The sequence below is a fragment of the Periplaneta americana genome, chromosome 17 (genome assembly GCF_040183065.1).
Source record: "Periplaneta americana isolate PAMFEO1 chromosome 17, P.americana_PAMFEO1_priV1, whole genome shotgun sequence".
Classification (NCBI taxonomy): domain Eukaryota; kingdom Metazoa; phylum Arthropoda; class Insecta; order Blattodea; family Blattidae; genus Periplaneta; species Periplaneta americana.
The window spans coordinates 120,767,783-120,785,540 of record NC_091133.1 but is presented as its reverse complement, the minus strand read 5'-3'; the positions used below and the strand labels follow the sequence as shown (position 1 = coordinate 120,785,540).

At 36.7% G+C, this 17,758-nt stretch overlaps 1 protein-coding gene across 9 annotated transcripts in view; it reads left to right on the top strand.

The window, feature by feature from the left end:
• The window catches only part of hth (Meis homeobox homothorax), a 1,486,930-nt gene that overhangs the window by 1,382,769 nt on the left and 86,403 nt on the right, over positions 1 to 17,758 (top strand). For 4 of the 9 annotated variants that reach the window (XM_069816539.1, XM_069816535.1, XM_069816537.1 and 1 more), the window contains exon 12: positions 17,537 to 17,595. In XM_069816539.1, the coding sequence (XP_069672640.1) occupies positions 17,537 to 17,595 (59 nt within the window). Of the gene's footprint in view, positions 1 to 17,399; positions 17,468 to 17,536; positions 17,596 to 17,758 lie in introns of all 9 variants that reach the window. The other 5 variants (XM_069816533.1, XM_069816534.1, XM_069816530.1 and 2 more) reach the window with 2 other exon arrangements.

Sequence of the window (17,758 nt, the reverse complement as noted above, 5' to 3'; positions counted from 1 at the left end):
TTTTTCGCTATATAGGCCTATTTCAGATTTGTGCCACCGGCGTAGCTCGATCGGTTAAGGCGCTTGCCTGCCGATCCGGAGTTGCACTCGGGCGCGGGTTCGATTCCCACTTGGGCTGATTACCTGGTTGGGATTTTTCCGAGGTTTTCCCCAGCCGTAAGGCAAATGTCAGGTGATCTATGGCGAATTCTCGGCCTCATCTCGCCAAATATCATCTCGCAATCACCAATTCCATCGACGCTAAATAATCTCGTAGTTGATACAGCGTCGTTAAATAATAAAATATAACACAAATATTTCAGATTGGACTCTCACTTTGAGAGAGGAACAGAGACTAAGGGTGTTTGATAATAAGGTGCTTAGGAAAATATTTAGGGCTAAAAGGGATGAAGTTACAGGAGAATGGAGAAAGTTACACAACACAGAGCTGCACGCATTGTATTCTTCACCTGACATAATGAGGAACATTAAATCCAGACGTTTGAGATAGACAGGGCATGTAGCACGTATGAGCGAATCCGGAAATACATATAGAGCGTTAGTTGGGAGGGCGGTGGGAAAAAGATCTTTGGGGAGGTCGAGACGTAGATGGGAGGATACTATTAAAATGGATTTCAGAGAGGTGGGACGTGATCCTAGGGACTGGATAGATCTTGCTCAGGATAGGGACCAATGGCGGGATTATGTGATGGCGGCAATGAACCTCCGGGTTCTCTAAAAGTCATAAGTAAATGAGTAATTATTATTATTATTATTATTATTATTATTATTATTACTTTTTTCAACATTTCCATATAATAAGAATTTACATCAATCCTTTTGACAACTTCGACCTCATCCTCTTCAGTTTCGAATTTATATTTTTTTTTTAAATTGAAAAAAAAAATCGGTCACATAATTATTCTGGAGTTCCAAAAATCCCAAGTCTACACAGAAAATAAAATTTCGGGGCAATTTTGACTCTTGGTGTCCTCAAATTTTAAATTCTAATTTATAAATCTGATATTTTTTAATTTTATTTTTTATTTTATTGAGTTATTTTACGACGCTGTATCAACAGCAAGATTATTTAGCGTCCGAATGAATTGAAGGTGATAATGCCGGTGAAATGAGTCCGGGGTTCAGCACCGAAAGTTACGCAGCATTTGCTCGTATTGGATTGAGGGAAAATCCCGGAAAAAACCTCAACCAGGTAACTTGCCCCGATTGGGATTCGAACCCGGGCCACCTGGTTTCGCGGCCAGACGCGCTGACCGTTACTCCACAGGTGTGGACAATCTGATATAGAAATGTTGCAAAAGTGATATCTACTCTTCATTCGTATCAAATTTAATTTTTCAAAAATTTCAGCAGTATCCAAGACACTGCAAAAAATTAAAAGAAAATTGTGTATAGTATACTCTACAACAGGACTGGAGAGGGTATGGAGGATTTTTAATATGAAATTTGCTTTTAAAATTTATTTGTTACAAGAACTGATTAATTCTCGCACATACCTATATCATTCTGGGTTATTTTGTGGATATTTTTAAATTATGATCTAGGTTTCAGCTGATTTTATGTCATTTAATTCGTTTGCGCCACACGTAAACTTGCTTAATAACAATTTCAGATGTAACTATGCATTCTAAATAAAATTCGTTGTAGAGGGCGGATTTTTGCGCGCGCGGCTCGGATGAACGCAATCGAATAACGCCAGCAGCCACAGTTCTTATTCTTTGTGCGGCCACCCCAGTCAGCTGCAAGTGACAAGCACGTGATCAAAACATTGCGACCAGCGAGGGTCGCGCACCCCTATCAACTGCATCTTGCTCGAGGGTTGCGCCCGCCTGTAATGAGTTCAATCTCCTTCAGCTCTAGAGTTCGCGCGCGGCTGCGAACTGTCGTGGGTTGGAATCCCGCTTAGGTCACTCGTGTTTGTCCATTATCAAACGTCATGCTAACCCTACGCCGTGTGATACCGCTGTGTGGCCATCTAGTTTCGATATTAGTCACACTCTGGAAGTGGTTCTGTGGTGAAGGCCCACAAGTTTTCAATATATTGCTGACGAAATTGTTGATTATAATGTGCAAAACAATCATTAGCCTACCTTGATAATTTTAATATACAGAGTGAATCGTAAGTATGTAATTAATATCAGGGGTTTATTTCTCGAAATATTTCAACAAAAAAGTTTAGGCCTAATACAATTTTGCTCGTTTTTGCTTCCTTTTCCATATAAAAATTGTTTTATATGAAAAATTTCATAGCATGTTTTGGGAGACCATTGATTTAATTCCCGATATGCTCAGTCAATTTAAGAGAGCAGTGTATTACGTACTTAGGTCCAAATGGCTTTTAAGAAACTCGGAAGTCCATTGCCGCCCTCACATAAGCCCTCCATCGTTCCCTATCCTGAGCAAGATTAATCCAGTTCGTACCATAATATCCCACCTCCCTCAAATCCATTTTAATATTACCCTCCCATCTACGTCTCGGCCTTCCAAAATGCCTCTTCTCCTCACGTCTTCCAACTAACACTCTATATGCATTTCTAGATTCACCCATACGTGCTATATGCCCTGTCCATCTCAAACGTCTGGATTTAATGTTCCTAATTATGTCAGGTGAAGAATACAATGCGTGCAGTTCTATGTTGTGTAACTTCCTCCATTCTCCTGTAACTTCATCCCTCTCAGCCCCAAATATTTCCCTAAGCACCTTATTCTCAAACACTCTTAACCTCTGTTCCTCTATCAAAGTGAGAGTCCAAGTTTCACAACCATATTATAGGACAACCGGTAATGTAACTGTTTTATAAATTCTAACTTTTAGCTTTTTCGAGAGCAGACTGGATGGTAAAAGTTTCTCAACCGAATAATAACAGGCATTTCCCATATTTATTCTTCGTTAATTTCCTCTTGAGTTTCATTTATATTTCTTACTGTTGCTTCAAGGTAGGATCTATTTAAATTTTTTCACCTCTTCAAAGGATGAATCTCCAATTTTTGCCAGTGTTTTATGATAATAAATTTATTGAAAAAAGTTTGGTTTTGTGCTTCAAATGGGCAGAAATTTGATATGAACAAATGTAACTTTTCGTTCTGAAAAGGAATTTTAAAACTTTACATTTTTTCAGATCAAATTTCTGCAGATTTAAAGCACAAAACTAAAATTCTATCAATAATTTATTATCATAATACCCTGCTCAATTTAATTGATTAAGACTATTGAGAATTTAATCAATGGCTTTCCCAAAACATTCTTTGAAATAAAAGAATTGTTATCTCGAAAAGTAAGCAAAACGATCAAAGTTGTATCTTGAAATATAACAAAGAATACCCCCCCCCGAAATTAATGACATTACTTGTGGTTCACCCTGTATACTTACGCTCTTACTAATAAAAACTCGTTTATAAGTCGTGTGCAAATTCCTTACTAATAATCACTACATACGTCGTGTATAACAGTATAACTGTTACACAGCTACGTCATAGTTTCGTCATTACTTCATTAAGAAAAGGTAATAGAATATCTGAGATACTCTATTGCATCCGGTAGAGCGCTCTAGTGTGCCATGTTAAGTATCGATAGTAAAACTGGCGCTGATCGATTACCACGCTATATTTTGGTCAAAGAGTACAAGCTTCAGCAATATTATTCTAATTATTCTATGCTCTTTGGTTTGTTCTTCTGTGCTTACAAGGCAGCCATCGTCATAAAATGACAGTCGATACGAACAGCTGTTAGAGGGGCGGCCATTTTTTCCCTATATACAACGCTTAAACAAGGGGTTTCGTGTATGTAACTACTGCAAAGCAATTCCCATTGTATAGTTACAGATTGTTTATACGTCCATAGCTTATGCATGGTTTATTAGTAACGTTTTCTGTCTCGTATAAAAATTATGCATGGTTTATTAGTAAGACCTTTAGACTAGAAGTTTCTGGTTTAATATATTTAATTTCTTGCAATAATATTTATTTGGGGATTACACTCTTATCGCGGAATCTGAGACGACATATTCGTATTGTAAATGATTCCGCAATGATGCTAAACCCATATTATAGCAAAAGGTACAAATTGCGTTGCGAAGTTCGCATTTCTTGGTCCCAAGATTATGAATTAAGATAATAGAGACGCATAAAGAGGATCTCCCCCACCCCAGCAAGGGGGAGCGGAGCAAAAAACAGTGACTGGTTTAATCTCCTCATTTCATTTTTATTTCTTTCGTGACTGGATGTGTTATCACATTATGCATTAATTGCAAAATCGATAGCCAGTTTTTACATCAACCCCGTCCTGATGAATTTGAACCAATGCTCTATTCACCCCACCATCCATTCCTCCCCCTATTACATTGTATCTGAGACTGAAGATTTGATCTGGTAGAAATAATCAGCAGGGGCTGCGAACAGAATAAGGGATAAGTAAGTTGGGCCTCCCCCACGAAACATTGTCTAGGGTGTGGCGGTGGAGGATTACAAAGGTAAAACACGACACACCTCCCAATTGACACCTTTCAGCTACGGACAGCTCCACCCATCCACAGAGCTAGCTGTGTTATTAAGCCCTTCCCTTGTTGTTTGTCCAACCGCAAACTATTTCATTATGCCCGTACCGGTACCAACTTATCATTGTGCAATCAGCTGTTCTTTTTTAGTTGTTTCGCGTATTAGTGTTTGTTTAATTGCTTCAATATCAGTAAACACATTATTAAAATATTTAACATCTTTGTCGTAATAAATTCGAGATAAACTTCCACGAGAAGGAAAGTTAAAGTGGCAAAGGACTCATTGGATCACTGTACAATAATGGCGAGACACGTTTATGTCCTCAGTTGGCAGTTATTGTGATATTTAGATTTTTAAGAAATTTATTGCGATTTATAAAGCTTTTCAATGTAATTGAGTGTGAAATAAATACAATACAGTTTATGTGTTGTATTAATTAATTAATTAATTAATTCATTCATTCATTCATTCATAGTGTTCTGGCCAAAGACAGGTGTTTCACTGCAAACCCAGCTTTAATAATAATTATTATTTTTATTCTTTATTTATACTGGCAGAGTTAAGGCCATAGGGCCTTCTCTTACACTCTACCAGGTCACAAAGTATACAAGCAGTTAAAAGTTAAAGAACAGAATACTAACATATTACTAATAATAATAATAATAATAATAATAATAATAATAATAATAATAATAATAATAATAATAGTAGCATAATAAAATCGACACTAAACAACATGAAAATAATACCATAATAGAAAAAAAAAGAAAGTAAAATACATTGGAATATAGTGAAAACAACTCATTTAGTGCAAATGGTTAATATGGAAAAACGTATGTATGTATGTATGTATGTATGTATGTATGTATGTATGTATGTATGTATGTATGTATGTATGTATGTATGTATGTATGTGTGTATGTATGTATGTATGTATGTATGTATGTATGTATGTAGGGGAGAGTCGGGTAGTACCGGACATCGGGTAATATCGGACAGTGAGTTTCTTTCATCTACAACCAGATGAATGACATGGTTAAGTTTTTGTGATGTCGCATAGAGTTACCTAACCACGTCATTCAGGTACTACCATCTGTGGTAGATGAAAGAAACGCACTGTCCGATATTACCCGATGTCCGATATTACCCGACTCTCCCCTATGTGTGTATGTATGTATGTATGTATGTACACTACAATTGGGTATACACCCGGTGGAAGTGATATAATTTATAAGATACAATAATAACATTTTAATAATCATATTAATAAAATTTTCAATAATTACAGCAAAAAAATAAAATAAACGTAAATTTAATTCTAACCATAATTAAATAGATGCAATAAACCTAGGACCATAAATAAAACTACCATATGCTATAATAACGCCTACAATAAGCAAAAGTAAACCTATCTTATAAGTACTTCTATTAAACCCAGCTATTACCAACTTAAATAATTACATATAACCTTAATTAATTACTTATCAACTTAATTAATTACATATCAACTTAATTAATTACATGACACAACTTAGATAATTACACTGCACCTACAATTACATTTTCAGTCTAATATTCTCACCTTTCCTTAAATGTATTGATTTTGAGAGGGCCACCCTGAAAGATTGCGCAGGTAAGCTATTCCAGTCTACTATTGTGCGGTTAACAAAGGAAAATTTTGCCACGTCCGTTCTTTGTTTTCTGCATTTAAACTTCCTAATATGATCAGCCCTGCCTAAGTATGATGGTGGCACTAATCTAGCATTGATGTCGGTCCATGCTTTGTGTCCCATTTGTGCCTTAAACAATGCGGCGAGTCTGGTTTTTCGTCGACTTGATTTGAGAAATTTCCACCCTAAGTCTTTTACTGTCTCTTTGACATGCCCCTTTCCCATTTTGACATATTTTGCAGCCCTGCGTTGGACCTTTTCTATTGAATCGATTTGGTTTTGTTTGTACGGATCCCAACCTACTGTTCCATATTCCATAACTGGATGAATAATGGTTTTGTACGCTAATTCTTTTGACCTTCAGAATACGCATAGAGAAATGTAGTGCTTTCCAGGCTTTCCTTGTGGTATTAGTGACTTGTTCCTCCCAACCCAGTTTGTTACTTCAACATATACCTAGGTATTTACAAGTGTTCACTTGTGGCACCGATGTACCATTCAGCTGATATCTGAGACAAATTTCTTTATGCGTTCTACAGAAGGATATTTACTTACTTTTACTCACATTGATTTTCATTTTATTTTCTGCCGTCCAGGTTTCAATAACGTTTCTCCAATCTTTTCTATTTTCCGCCTTCCTCTTAGTCTCCGCATATGATCCATATATCTTAATGTCGTCTATCATGTGATATCTTCTTCTGCCCCGAACTCTTCTACCATTCACCACTCCTTCCAGTGCATCCTTCAGTAAGCAATTTCTTCTCAGCCAGTGACTCGACTAATACCTTTTTCTCTTCCTGATCAGTTCCTGATGATGCTGGAACTGCAAACTATTGTAAATTTTAATTGGATTTTTTTTGCCACCTTTCTGTTTAATTTTCCTTTAACTTTCTACAGTAGGATCTACCCTTAAATTTTAATATTTTATTTACTAGGAGTAAATAATTTTGGTCAAAGTCGTATGATATATCACGCCTAATTGAAGTGTGTTGCTCCATTTATGTTTTGTCTCCTAATATTATTTCCATTTTAATTTGTTATTATCCTTAAAACGTTTCTCACATGTTTCTAAAATTGTGTTGCTTACATACATAGTTATTACGGTATCGATGGAACGTTAAACAGGGTCAAACTCTGCAGTTACTTTTGTGCAGAAACTTGTAAGATCTATTCTCCACTTTGAGTGCCTCAGAGTATACATGCATCAGGGCAGGGGCTTGATTCAGCAAGAAGCTCTCTCCATGTATATTTCCATTCAAATTCGGTCCAGCAAGCCCACTCTACTCCCTGCTTTCACGCCTCATTTCCTTGCTCTTGGTCTGGATATCAGTTGTCTATCTTGTAGCTGTCCCCATCGCTTGCCATGTCCTTTGTCCCATCATACAACCGTCATGCGATAACTGCAGCTCCGTGTATGACTCATAACCTCTCCTCGCAATGATGTACATCATCATCATCATCATCATCATCATCATCATCATCATCATCATCATCATCATCATCACCATCATCATCAGCAGCATCAAAAGACTATGTTCCTCCCTTGAGTTACCAGTTCTACTGAGGACCACATGTATGTGAATTCATTTTTGTAAAGATAATGGTTTCGAATTGACGAGTCCATCAGGCCATTTCTATGATCTATACATATATGTATGGTTTTTTGAGCCCTCTATCGTTACATTTTAAATTTCTTTTCTTCCAAAACAACGTCAATTCTAGTATAAAAATTTGTGTTATTGTGTATGTCACTTGAAAACTCGCTCAGTCAGTTGACCTGTGGATAAAATAAACTATCCCACAGTACTCTTCAATTGTAAACAAAAGCATGTCAAAAATCGATGTAATTCTCTTAGAATTCAGCCTATATAGAGACCAGACTGATAGTAATCTATCCACAATGTGACTTGACGATATGTGTGTGAGGAAGAACAATAATTGTTTCATACTTCTCAAACATGATTAGTCAGCGATGTATGCAGTGGAGGAGGAAAGAAACTGGCAGCCCTATTCAAGTGTCTCCTGGCTTAGTTGCCTCATGAGTGATGCCTTATTGGTGTCGTTTATGAAGTTCAAACTAGTTTTCGGACTATAGACTAAAGATACATTTCAGGTATAATAAATAAATTCTTTTATTTTAAAATCTGTAAAGTATTTATTTATTTCTTTTTATTTATTTTTATCTATTTACTTATTTATTTTAATTTACAGTCTATGAACACATAAAGCGCAAAATACATTATCTTAAATTACATGACAAAAAATGCATAAAATTAAGATTCAATATTTATAACATCATAATGGAATTCACTGAGATTAATATAAGACCTACTTCCCAACCATTCAAATGCCCTTTTTTAAACAAGTTTCTGGTAAAATCAAAAAATATAATGGGAAGTTTATTTAAAACTTTCATTGCCATCATTAAAAAAATTCTGTTTTGTTTTAGACAATCTTGTCATGTATGTATGTATGTATGTATGTATGTATGTATGTATGTATGTATGTATGTATGTATGTATGTATGTATGTATGTATGTATGTATGTATGTATGTATGTATGTATGTATGTATGTATGTATGTATGTATTCACTCTGCAAATGGCTAAATACACGGTGGCAGTGGTAACTAGTTACACTCAATAATAGCAATTAATATTAAACACAATAATAATAATAATAATAATAATAATAATAATAATAATAATAATAATAATAACAAGAAGCATCCTAAATTAAATGAAGCACGATCACTTAAAATAACATTTAAAGTAAATCTAATTTGTATCTTAACCTTAAGTTCGAACTAAAACCTACGAGTATGATATGTTCATACATGCATAAGAACCTTTCCGTATATACTCATTTCGCTATCAGCTCACTCACTGTACTGGAACTACGACACATTTCACTGATTCTATCCTGATTTCACTAACACTTCAAAAACAGTTCACTTTTCAAATACATTGGACTGCTACTATAAACTATAAAACTTCACTGACACAACACACTTCACACTTCACTGACACAACGTACTTCACACTTCACTGATACAACACTTCAAATAAGAAAACATAAATTACACCCTTTAAATAGTGTGTTTAATATTAGTAAAGTCATGGGCAAATGTATCTTTTTGTGCTGCGTTGTGCCGAAATTGTGAATATCTTCCCTTACAATAAGTAAGTGTACAAGTGTTAAATTTAGCCCTAATTCATAATGTCTCATTGCACGAACATTTAAAAATATTACTACATATGTAATTTACGATTCAGGAAACTTCACTTCTGTCGCTCGTGAAGGCACACACACCTTTCCTTTTCTTTGATTCTTCCTCATTTTTTATTATTTCGTCGGTTCTTTCTTATTACGTTATTCTTCTCCTTCTTCTTCCCCTTCTTCCCCTACATGTTCATACGTCATCTCCTGACACGTCACTATTCAAAGGCTTCTCTCCAAGAACGTCGTGTACAATGTATTCATACAAGAATTTTATTATACGGGGGGAGCTCAACTATCACCATACTCTTTTCCGAGAAACAGAATATATATTTTATTGCAACCCTGGAAATTCCAATCACTTCCTGTGCATATTGTGACTCCCACAGGTCGTTTCCGAGGTTCGGTGGGGATATTTGCTATTCAACCGCAATAAACTATGAGCAGCTCTGATAAGGGAGTGAATCCAGATCCGACTCGAAAGCTTTTAAGACACACGTGGGATGTGGATGAAGTTGTTGGAATCAATAGATCACACGGAAAACAACAGCATTAAAAGTGTCCCATGGCTTGTTACATAGGATGAAGTATAAGAAACGGAAACAGCTGTAGGCTTAAGGGTGTGAAACTCTATTTGAATTGGTCTCACGGAAATGTTTAAAGGAACGGACATTCATTAAGCTTAATCAAATTCAGACTTTGGTATAAAGTATGTAAGTAAATCCATGGCGCTATAGCCAGTAGCCGGCTACTGGCCTCACGTTCACATGCCGAAGCAGAGGTGGACGATCATCCAACCAGAATGGAGGTGTCGTGTGGTAAGCACGATGATCCCCCCCTCAGCCGTTATAGTTGGTATGCTGAACCGGATTTTCGCTACCTATCGTAGCTCCCCAAGTGCATCACGATGCTGGATGGACACCGGTCCCATACTGGCCGAAATTTCATGAGAAAATTTCTTCCCCCATGGATTAAAGTATATATATAAATTTTAATTTTCAATAAAATATGCCATTTTATATCGCCATTCTCCCTGTACTTACATAAAAACTCAAGGATTACAAACTGGCCTAGGAACATTGATGAAGTATTTTAGTTAAGATTGCCTTATGTACAGTTTTACCCGATACAGTGCAATATTTATCCGTTTTGTTCCACATACAGTGCAAATCTTTAACCTACGCCAAATATTCACTTTTTGAACATGAAACATGAAGATTTAGAAGGTAGGTGACGTGATGTTTTATTTTTAGTTAAACTGCGCAACAATTGTTAGATAAATTGATCGATCTCTTTACACTTTTTGCCCTTAGTAAATTTCATATCCCTCAGAGAAAACCTCGTTTTAAAAAGATTTTAAGGTTAGTTGACTTATTTTATATTATTGATTAAATGATCACTAATATGAACAATATGTACTGTAATATATATTGGAGGTGATGCATTGAATGTTGAAATTGTCATGGTTTTTTTTTGCAATAATATATTTATACAATAACTGAGGCTGTTTCAACCATTTAAGGGAAGATTGAAAGCCTATGTTTGCAATACTAAATTTCTTATGTTCAGGTGTAATTTTCTCAAGAATTATGAGAGCTTAATGAATGAATTTTTTCTAGTAGATATTACAGTCTTAGTTTTATAGAAGAGACCTCATTTACTGTTGTCACGCCAGGAGAAGGCGGCTGAAGTACTTAGACGGGGCGGAGGGGAAACAGTCGCGCATGCGCACCGCGCTGTTCACTGCAATATTCCTGTTTCACAAACATCTACTGCACGTGTCTATGAATCTTTGCGACTTTGTGAAAATAATAGTGGGGTTTTTACTGTAGTGTTTTATTAGTTTCAACAAGACAATTGTTTTCAGTATACCACAAATCTTGTATTGCTTTAGTTATCCTTTGCTTTTCGTGTTAATAGTGTTGATAATAATATAGTTAATAGAATTTATGTTATTGTATACTGTTATTTAGGTTTATAGCAGCTTTTTGTTTATTGTAAATATGTCGACAAAGAGGAAACAAGGATTGAAAATCTATAGCGAAGATGCGGAATCTTTTATGTCTGACTCCGTTCCCGTGTAGCCAAGTAAGTGGACGAAGTTTTCAGGTCAGAGAGTAGCGTAAAGTTCCCCCGTCCCGCCTATCTACTCCCCGAGCCAACTCGTAGCGCGAAGACAGTAAAAGTTGCGGGTTCCTGCATTACAGATGGTTCGTCAAAGATTAGATGATGAAAACCTTGAATATATCTACATCGTGCAAATCTTGGTTTCTGGTATAGCTTCCTGTAAAGCTGATTTGAATAATTTCAAGGGAAAAATTTTTGCTGGTCCTGAAAGCCAGATTTGTATAACATACGTCACTTTTCGTCAACAGAAAATCACAATTTAAGTCACACAACATTTCTGTTCATTCATTCATTCGTTCATTCATTCATTCATTCATTCATTCATTTATTCATTCATTCATTTTATTCCATAGATCTTACATGAATAATGAAGCTTTAAGATGTGGAACAAGTCAAAATTTTACAATATTACAATTACAATTTTTACCAATTTTTACAATATTTTACAATTTTTACAGTTTTACAATGTAGTAATTTTCTACAATTATGAAGTGAGGTCCGGGGATTCGCCAAAAGATTACCCAGCATTTGCCTTTTGGTTGGGGAAAACCTCGAAAAAACCCAACCAAGTAATCAAATCAAAAGGATGAAATGAAGTGATGCCGAGGACTCGCCATAGACCATCCAGCTTTAGTCCCACGGCTGGGAAAAACCTCGGAAGAAACCATTCAATGAGACCAAAGGGGGATCCAACCCAAGCCCGAATGCAGCTCCGGATCAGCAGCCCAGAGAGTCTGCCGACTGAGCTCTCAATGTTGGGTCTTCGACGTCTGGTCAGCCCACTTGAGGTATATAAAGGAAAAATAGAGTCGGTGTCTGGTATGTTCCTGGGTAGCTCAGTCGGTACAGCGCTCAGCCAAAGGTCCCGGCCCCGGAACAATATTTTTGCCTTGAAATTATTCATATACTGCATCGTTCTCAAAGTTCGTGAGCATTTTGATGGCCCATCTTCTCAATACAGCACATACTGAACAGTTCAATAAGAAAAAGCCGGACGGGAAATTGTAATGAATACATTTCAGGTTTAGAGGAGAATGATAACAGTCAGACATGCTAACAAATTTCACCGAAGTGTGGACAATGAGAATTCGGCATCATCAAAATGTATCGAAGCCATTTCGCACGCAATATCGAGCTGCGCCGGCGGCTGTGCTAGTACATCAAATCCCAATACCAGCCGACGCGATGCAGCCACCCTAGCCATAACCAAAGAGAATGATGACACAACAAAAATTCGCCTCTTTTTTATTTTTTTATGAATACATAAAAATTTGTCATGGGCGCCCATAATAGCCCCTATGGGAACTGCGAGCCAGTGCCTGCTGATGGAAAGGGGAGGCGAGGTGCAGGGAGAATCACACGCTACAGTATGTGCTCGGTCCCTCATAAAAAGCGACACCGGAGGTGAGGGTGGGTGAATGCGTCCAGGAAATATCATAGTCCATTTTGTTTTCACACACTGGGAATCGAACCCATGATCATTGTCAGGTACTCTGCCAACATATGAATCGCGGACAAGATGAATTGTCATTGCGGTGCAGTGAGAGGAGGGTGGGCAATAAAAACGAAACATTTTCCAACAATTTCGACAAACAGTGATCCATTGTTTTCAGGTTCGGCGGGGACAGAATGGCTGTAACAGTCATCCACTGTGCCAGCCGGGACATTGTCACTCTGAGGCGTGCACTGCGTCCATTTCAATATTTCAATTAGGATATAAATAATGACGACAATGAAACCAGATAATGACATGTTTTATTTTAAACGGAACATGTGCGAAATAAATAAAATTAAGACCTATCTAAGCTTATCAACTAAGTTAATTTTGTCAAGAAATTGAGTAATAATAATAGTAATAATAATAATAATAATAATAATAATAATAATAATAATAATACTTACTGGTTTTTAAGGAACCCGGAGGTTCATTGCCGCCCTCACATAAGCCCTCCTTTGGTCCCTATCCTGAGCAAGATTAATCCATTCTCTATCATCATGTCCCACCTCCCTCAAATCCATTTTAATATTATCTTCCCATCTACGTCTCGGCCTCCCTAAAGGTCTTTTTCCCTCCGGCCTCCCAACTAACACTCTATATGCATTTCTGGATTCGCCCATACGTGCTACATGCCCTGCCCATCTCAAACGTTTGGATTTAATGTACCTAATTATGTCAGGTGAAGAATACAATGCGTGCAGTTCTGCGTTGTGTAACTTTCTCCATTCTCCTGTAACTTCATCCCTCTTAGCCCCAAATATTTTCCTAAGCACCTTATTCTCAAACACCCTTAACCTATGTTCCTCTCTCAAAGTGAGAGTCCAAGTTTCACAACCATGCAGAACAACCGGTAATATAACTGTTTTATAAATTCTAACTTTCAGATTTTTTGACAGCAGACTGGATGATAAAAGTTTCTCAACCGAATAATAACAGGCATTTCCCATATTTATTCTGCGTTTAATTTCCTCCCGAGTATCATTTATATTTGTTACTGTTGCTCCAAGATATTTGAACTTCTCCACCTCTTCAAAAGATAAATTTCCAATTTTTATATTTCCATTCCGTACAATATTCTTGTCACGAGACATAATCATATAATAATAATAATAATAATAATAATAATAATAATAATAATAATAATAATAATAATGATGATCTGAAACTTGGACTCTCACTTTGAGACAGGAACAAACGTTAAGGATGTTCGAAAATAAAGTGCTTAGTAAAATATTTGGAGCTAAGAGGGATGAAGTTACAGGAGAATGGAGAAAGTTACACAACGCAGAACTGTACGAATTGTATTCTTCGCCTTACATAATTGGGAATATTAAATCCAGACGTTTGCGATGGGCAGGGCATGTAGCACGTATGGGTGAAACCAGAAATGTGTGTGTTAGTTGGATAAAGAGGGAAAAAGACCTTTGGGGAGGCCGAGACGTAGATGGGAGGATAATATTAAAATGGATTTGAGTGAGGTGGGATATATGGTAGGGACGGGATTAATCTTTCTCAGGATAGGGACCGATATCGAGTTGATGTGAGGGTGGCAATGAACCTCCGGGTTCTCTAAAAGTCATTTGTAAGTAGGTATGTCTTGAGGAAGGTAATTCCAGAAAATAAATTGTAAAGAATGTGGCGCAACGTGGTTAGGAACTGACATATTATGAAACACGTAAAATACTTAATCCGAAAATACGTGTCAATTTCGTAACACATTTTGGCACACCTACATGGAAACTGCTGTTTTTCATAAAACATTATTGGTTTGCTGTACGCGTACTACGGCTAAAACATTGTTGCAATCCACTTTTCTGTACGAATACCGCAAAATTGTCATACTATGAACACAGTCTAGTTACGAAGCTTAAGTTTATGAGGGTACTAGGAACAATAGACTGTGCAGGTACTATTTCGCATTGTCTGTAATGAGGCGATAGTAGCGATCCTAGTGATTAGCAACTATCTATGGATGCATTATTACTACGTATTGAGCTTCGTGACTGTATATACTAGATTGTTGTATGACGAAACATGAAAACTATCACATCACAATATCAACATATCGCCAACAATGAACACAGAAATTGTAGGCAATTCCTTCTAGTCCACTAAAAATGCTAACATGTAATCTTATTTAGCTTTACTTATAGAAACAGAAATAATATACAAACAATTTCATAGCTACAACTTAACACAGCATATAAGCAGACATACCTTTTGATTGAAAAACGCAAGCATTGCGTGTTCCGTTATTAATTCCACACGGCTACATCTCGTCCATTCTTCACGTATCGTTCTTTAGGTTTTCTAGGTTTTGTTTTACATAAATCCTCCTCAGAATCTCTCTTTTAATATCAGAACAAAATATATTTTTTGATAAAGCCATTTTGAGTTTCTGCATGGTTCAGAATACACAAGTCTTCACTATAGCTACACAACAATCATGACGTTAAAATTAGACCTACTATATAGACAATGTAGTATTAGTAGGCCGTGACTCCTAGCCTTCAAAAAAGTCTCAATAGCCTGTCATTTATTTAATAGACTAATTAATTCACATAGACTTTCCATGTAGTTGCGCCAAAAAATATTGGACGTAACTAGTACGAAAGTGTCTTTCGCGCACTCGTTTAAAAAAAGAAACGTCTCACTCGTAAATAAAAGTATCACTTTCTGTCCCAGTTACGTAAGTAACTGTTTCATAGGATGAAATTTAATATATTGTCACTCGCTTTACCTTTTCCTGTAGTTATTATTCTTATTGCTTTATTCATTGTGACTACGAACGTAGTATTTGTGCTTCGAACATGAGTTACCACAATTTCTGTGAATGCTGTTACGAATATCGTGTGATAGAGTAACTATTGGTGGGGAATTGGGGAAGAAGGAAAGAAAGATCGGAGTAACTGGGGATCGAGCGATCAGTGGGCTGAAAACCCAATCATTTCCGGTGCCCGAATGTGTTAGTCAGCGCGTGAAGATGACGCGTTGTGACAACTGCATACAGCAGCGGGCAGGTGGGAGCGGGAATTATTGGTTCTCCAGCAGCGGTCTGCGAACGACTGAAACCCACCTTTTGTTACGTAATCACTAATTACAATTACATTTATTAAGGAATTGTTTATTCAAGTACTTACATGATAGCAGATTCAGTAGTGATTTCCAGCAGATTTTTGAGAAATCATACATTTTCAATAGAGAGATATTGGATTGAAATACAGAAATGTTATACATTTCAGCTAGCTATACGTTGGAGATCATTGTATACAGTTTCTTGAACACATTTTATTTCCTTTTTATATTATAACTGTGCCTAACTTCCAAAAGTGTGACTGAACTACGTAAATTGTTCATAAACATGTGTTATTTCTTAAATCGATGGACTAGTTCAAGAGGCAAACAAGTCAAAATTTAAATTCTAGAGAAACCTGAATTTTAAAGCTTGGTGTTATTGTGAAAAATCCAATTAACACACTCTAAGGGAGTTTAGCTGAAAACTAGACTTGCATAATATATATTACGTTACTGTAGGTACGTTAACAGAAAACCACAATTTCAAGTCACACAGAGTTTGTGTGCACTCGATGTGGGTCCCAAGCGTCTCGTCAGCCCACTCGAGTTGTGTGAATATAAGAGGAAAAATTGAGACGGTGTCGAGTGGAGTTCCTGGGTAGCTCAGTCGGTAGAGCGCTGGTACGTTCAAACAAAGCTCCCGGGTTCGATACCCGGCCCCCGAAAAATTTTTCCCTTGAAATTATTGAAGTATGCTTCAGAGGGAGCTTTACCTGAAAACTAGACTTGCAGAATTTTGAGTAATTTCAACGAGCTTTTGATTTTTCACTGCGACATGAAGCTTTAAAATACAGGTTTCATAAAATTTTAAATTTTGAGATGCTTCCCTTTCGAACGAGTTTCTAAAGTAAACTTGAAGGATTATTTTATGAAACAATGTAAACTGATTCATGATAAAATTAGTAGTTTTGGATTTATAAAACATTGAATTATCTGTTTCTTTTGTACTAACCCTGCATTTCACCTGTTCACATGTAAGAATCTTAGTATGTACCGTACGCAGTATAGTGCAGTTTCTTTGAATAGTAACTTCACTAAACGAAGATCAGAATCACAAATGGCTGTAATTAAATTGAAGACACCAAAGAAATCTCGTGTAAGGGAACTTGGCAAGATTTTTGGGATAAATATGCAGGAATATTTTATAAAATGTGTTCAATCTTACATTAATATTTCAGGACTGTTTTTTTCTTATCATTTGTGCAATGTTTTGTTTGATTGCTATTTTCTCCCCTGTAGCCCTGACGACGGAGGCGTCGCTCCAGAGGATGCGTCCGTTCTCATAACAGTTTTCTTTTCTCGTCCTCTTGCCGCAGGTTCATCAACGCGAGGCGAAGGATCGTGCAGCCTCTCATAGACCAATCAAACCGAGCAGGTGCGAGCGGTAAGTTAGATTTCTAACTGTTTCTGGGTCTTCCTAACCCTCTTTTCTTCTTTCTCTTCTTTTCCCAAGGTTCATCAACGCTCGACGCCGTATCGTGCAGCCCATGATTGACCAATCGAACCGGGCGGGTAAGTCCGCCCCAGTAATATATGCAGCACAAGTTCTGCCACCTGGTTACGGTTGAGCATATTACAGCATCGTCGTTTCCTTAGAAACGACGCGAAATTAAAGAAAAAACAACACATCATAGGGGTTTTTATAATAAGAGGCACATTTAATTGTTAATATTTT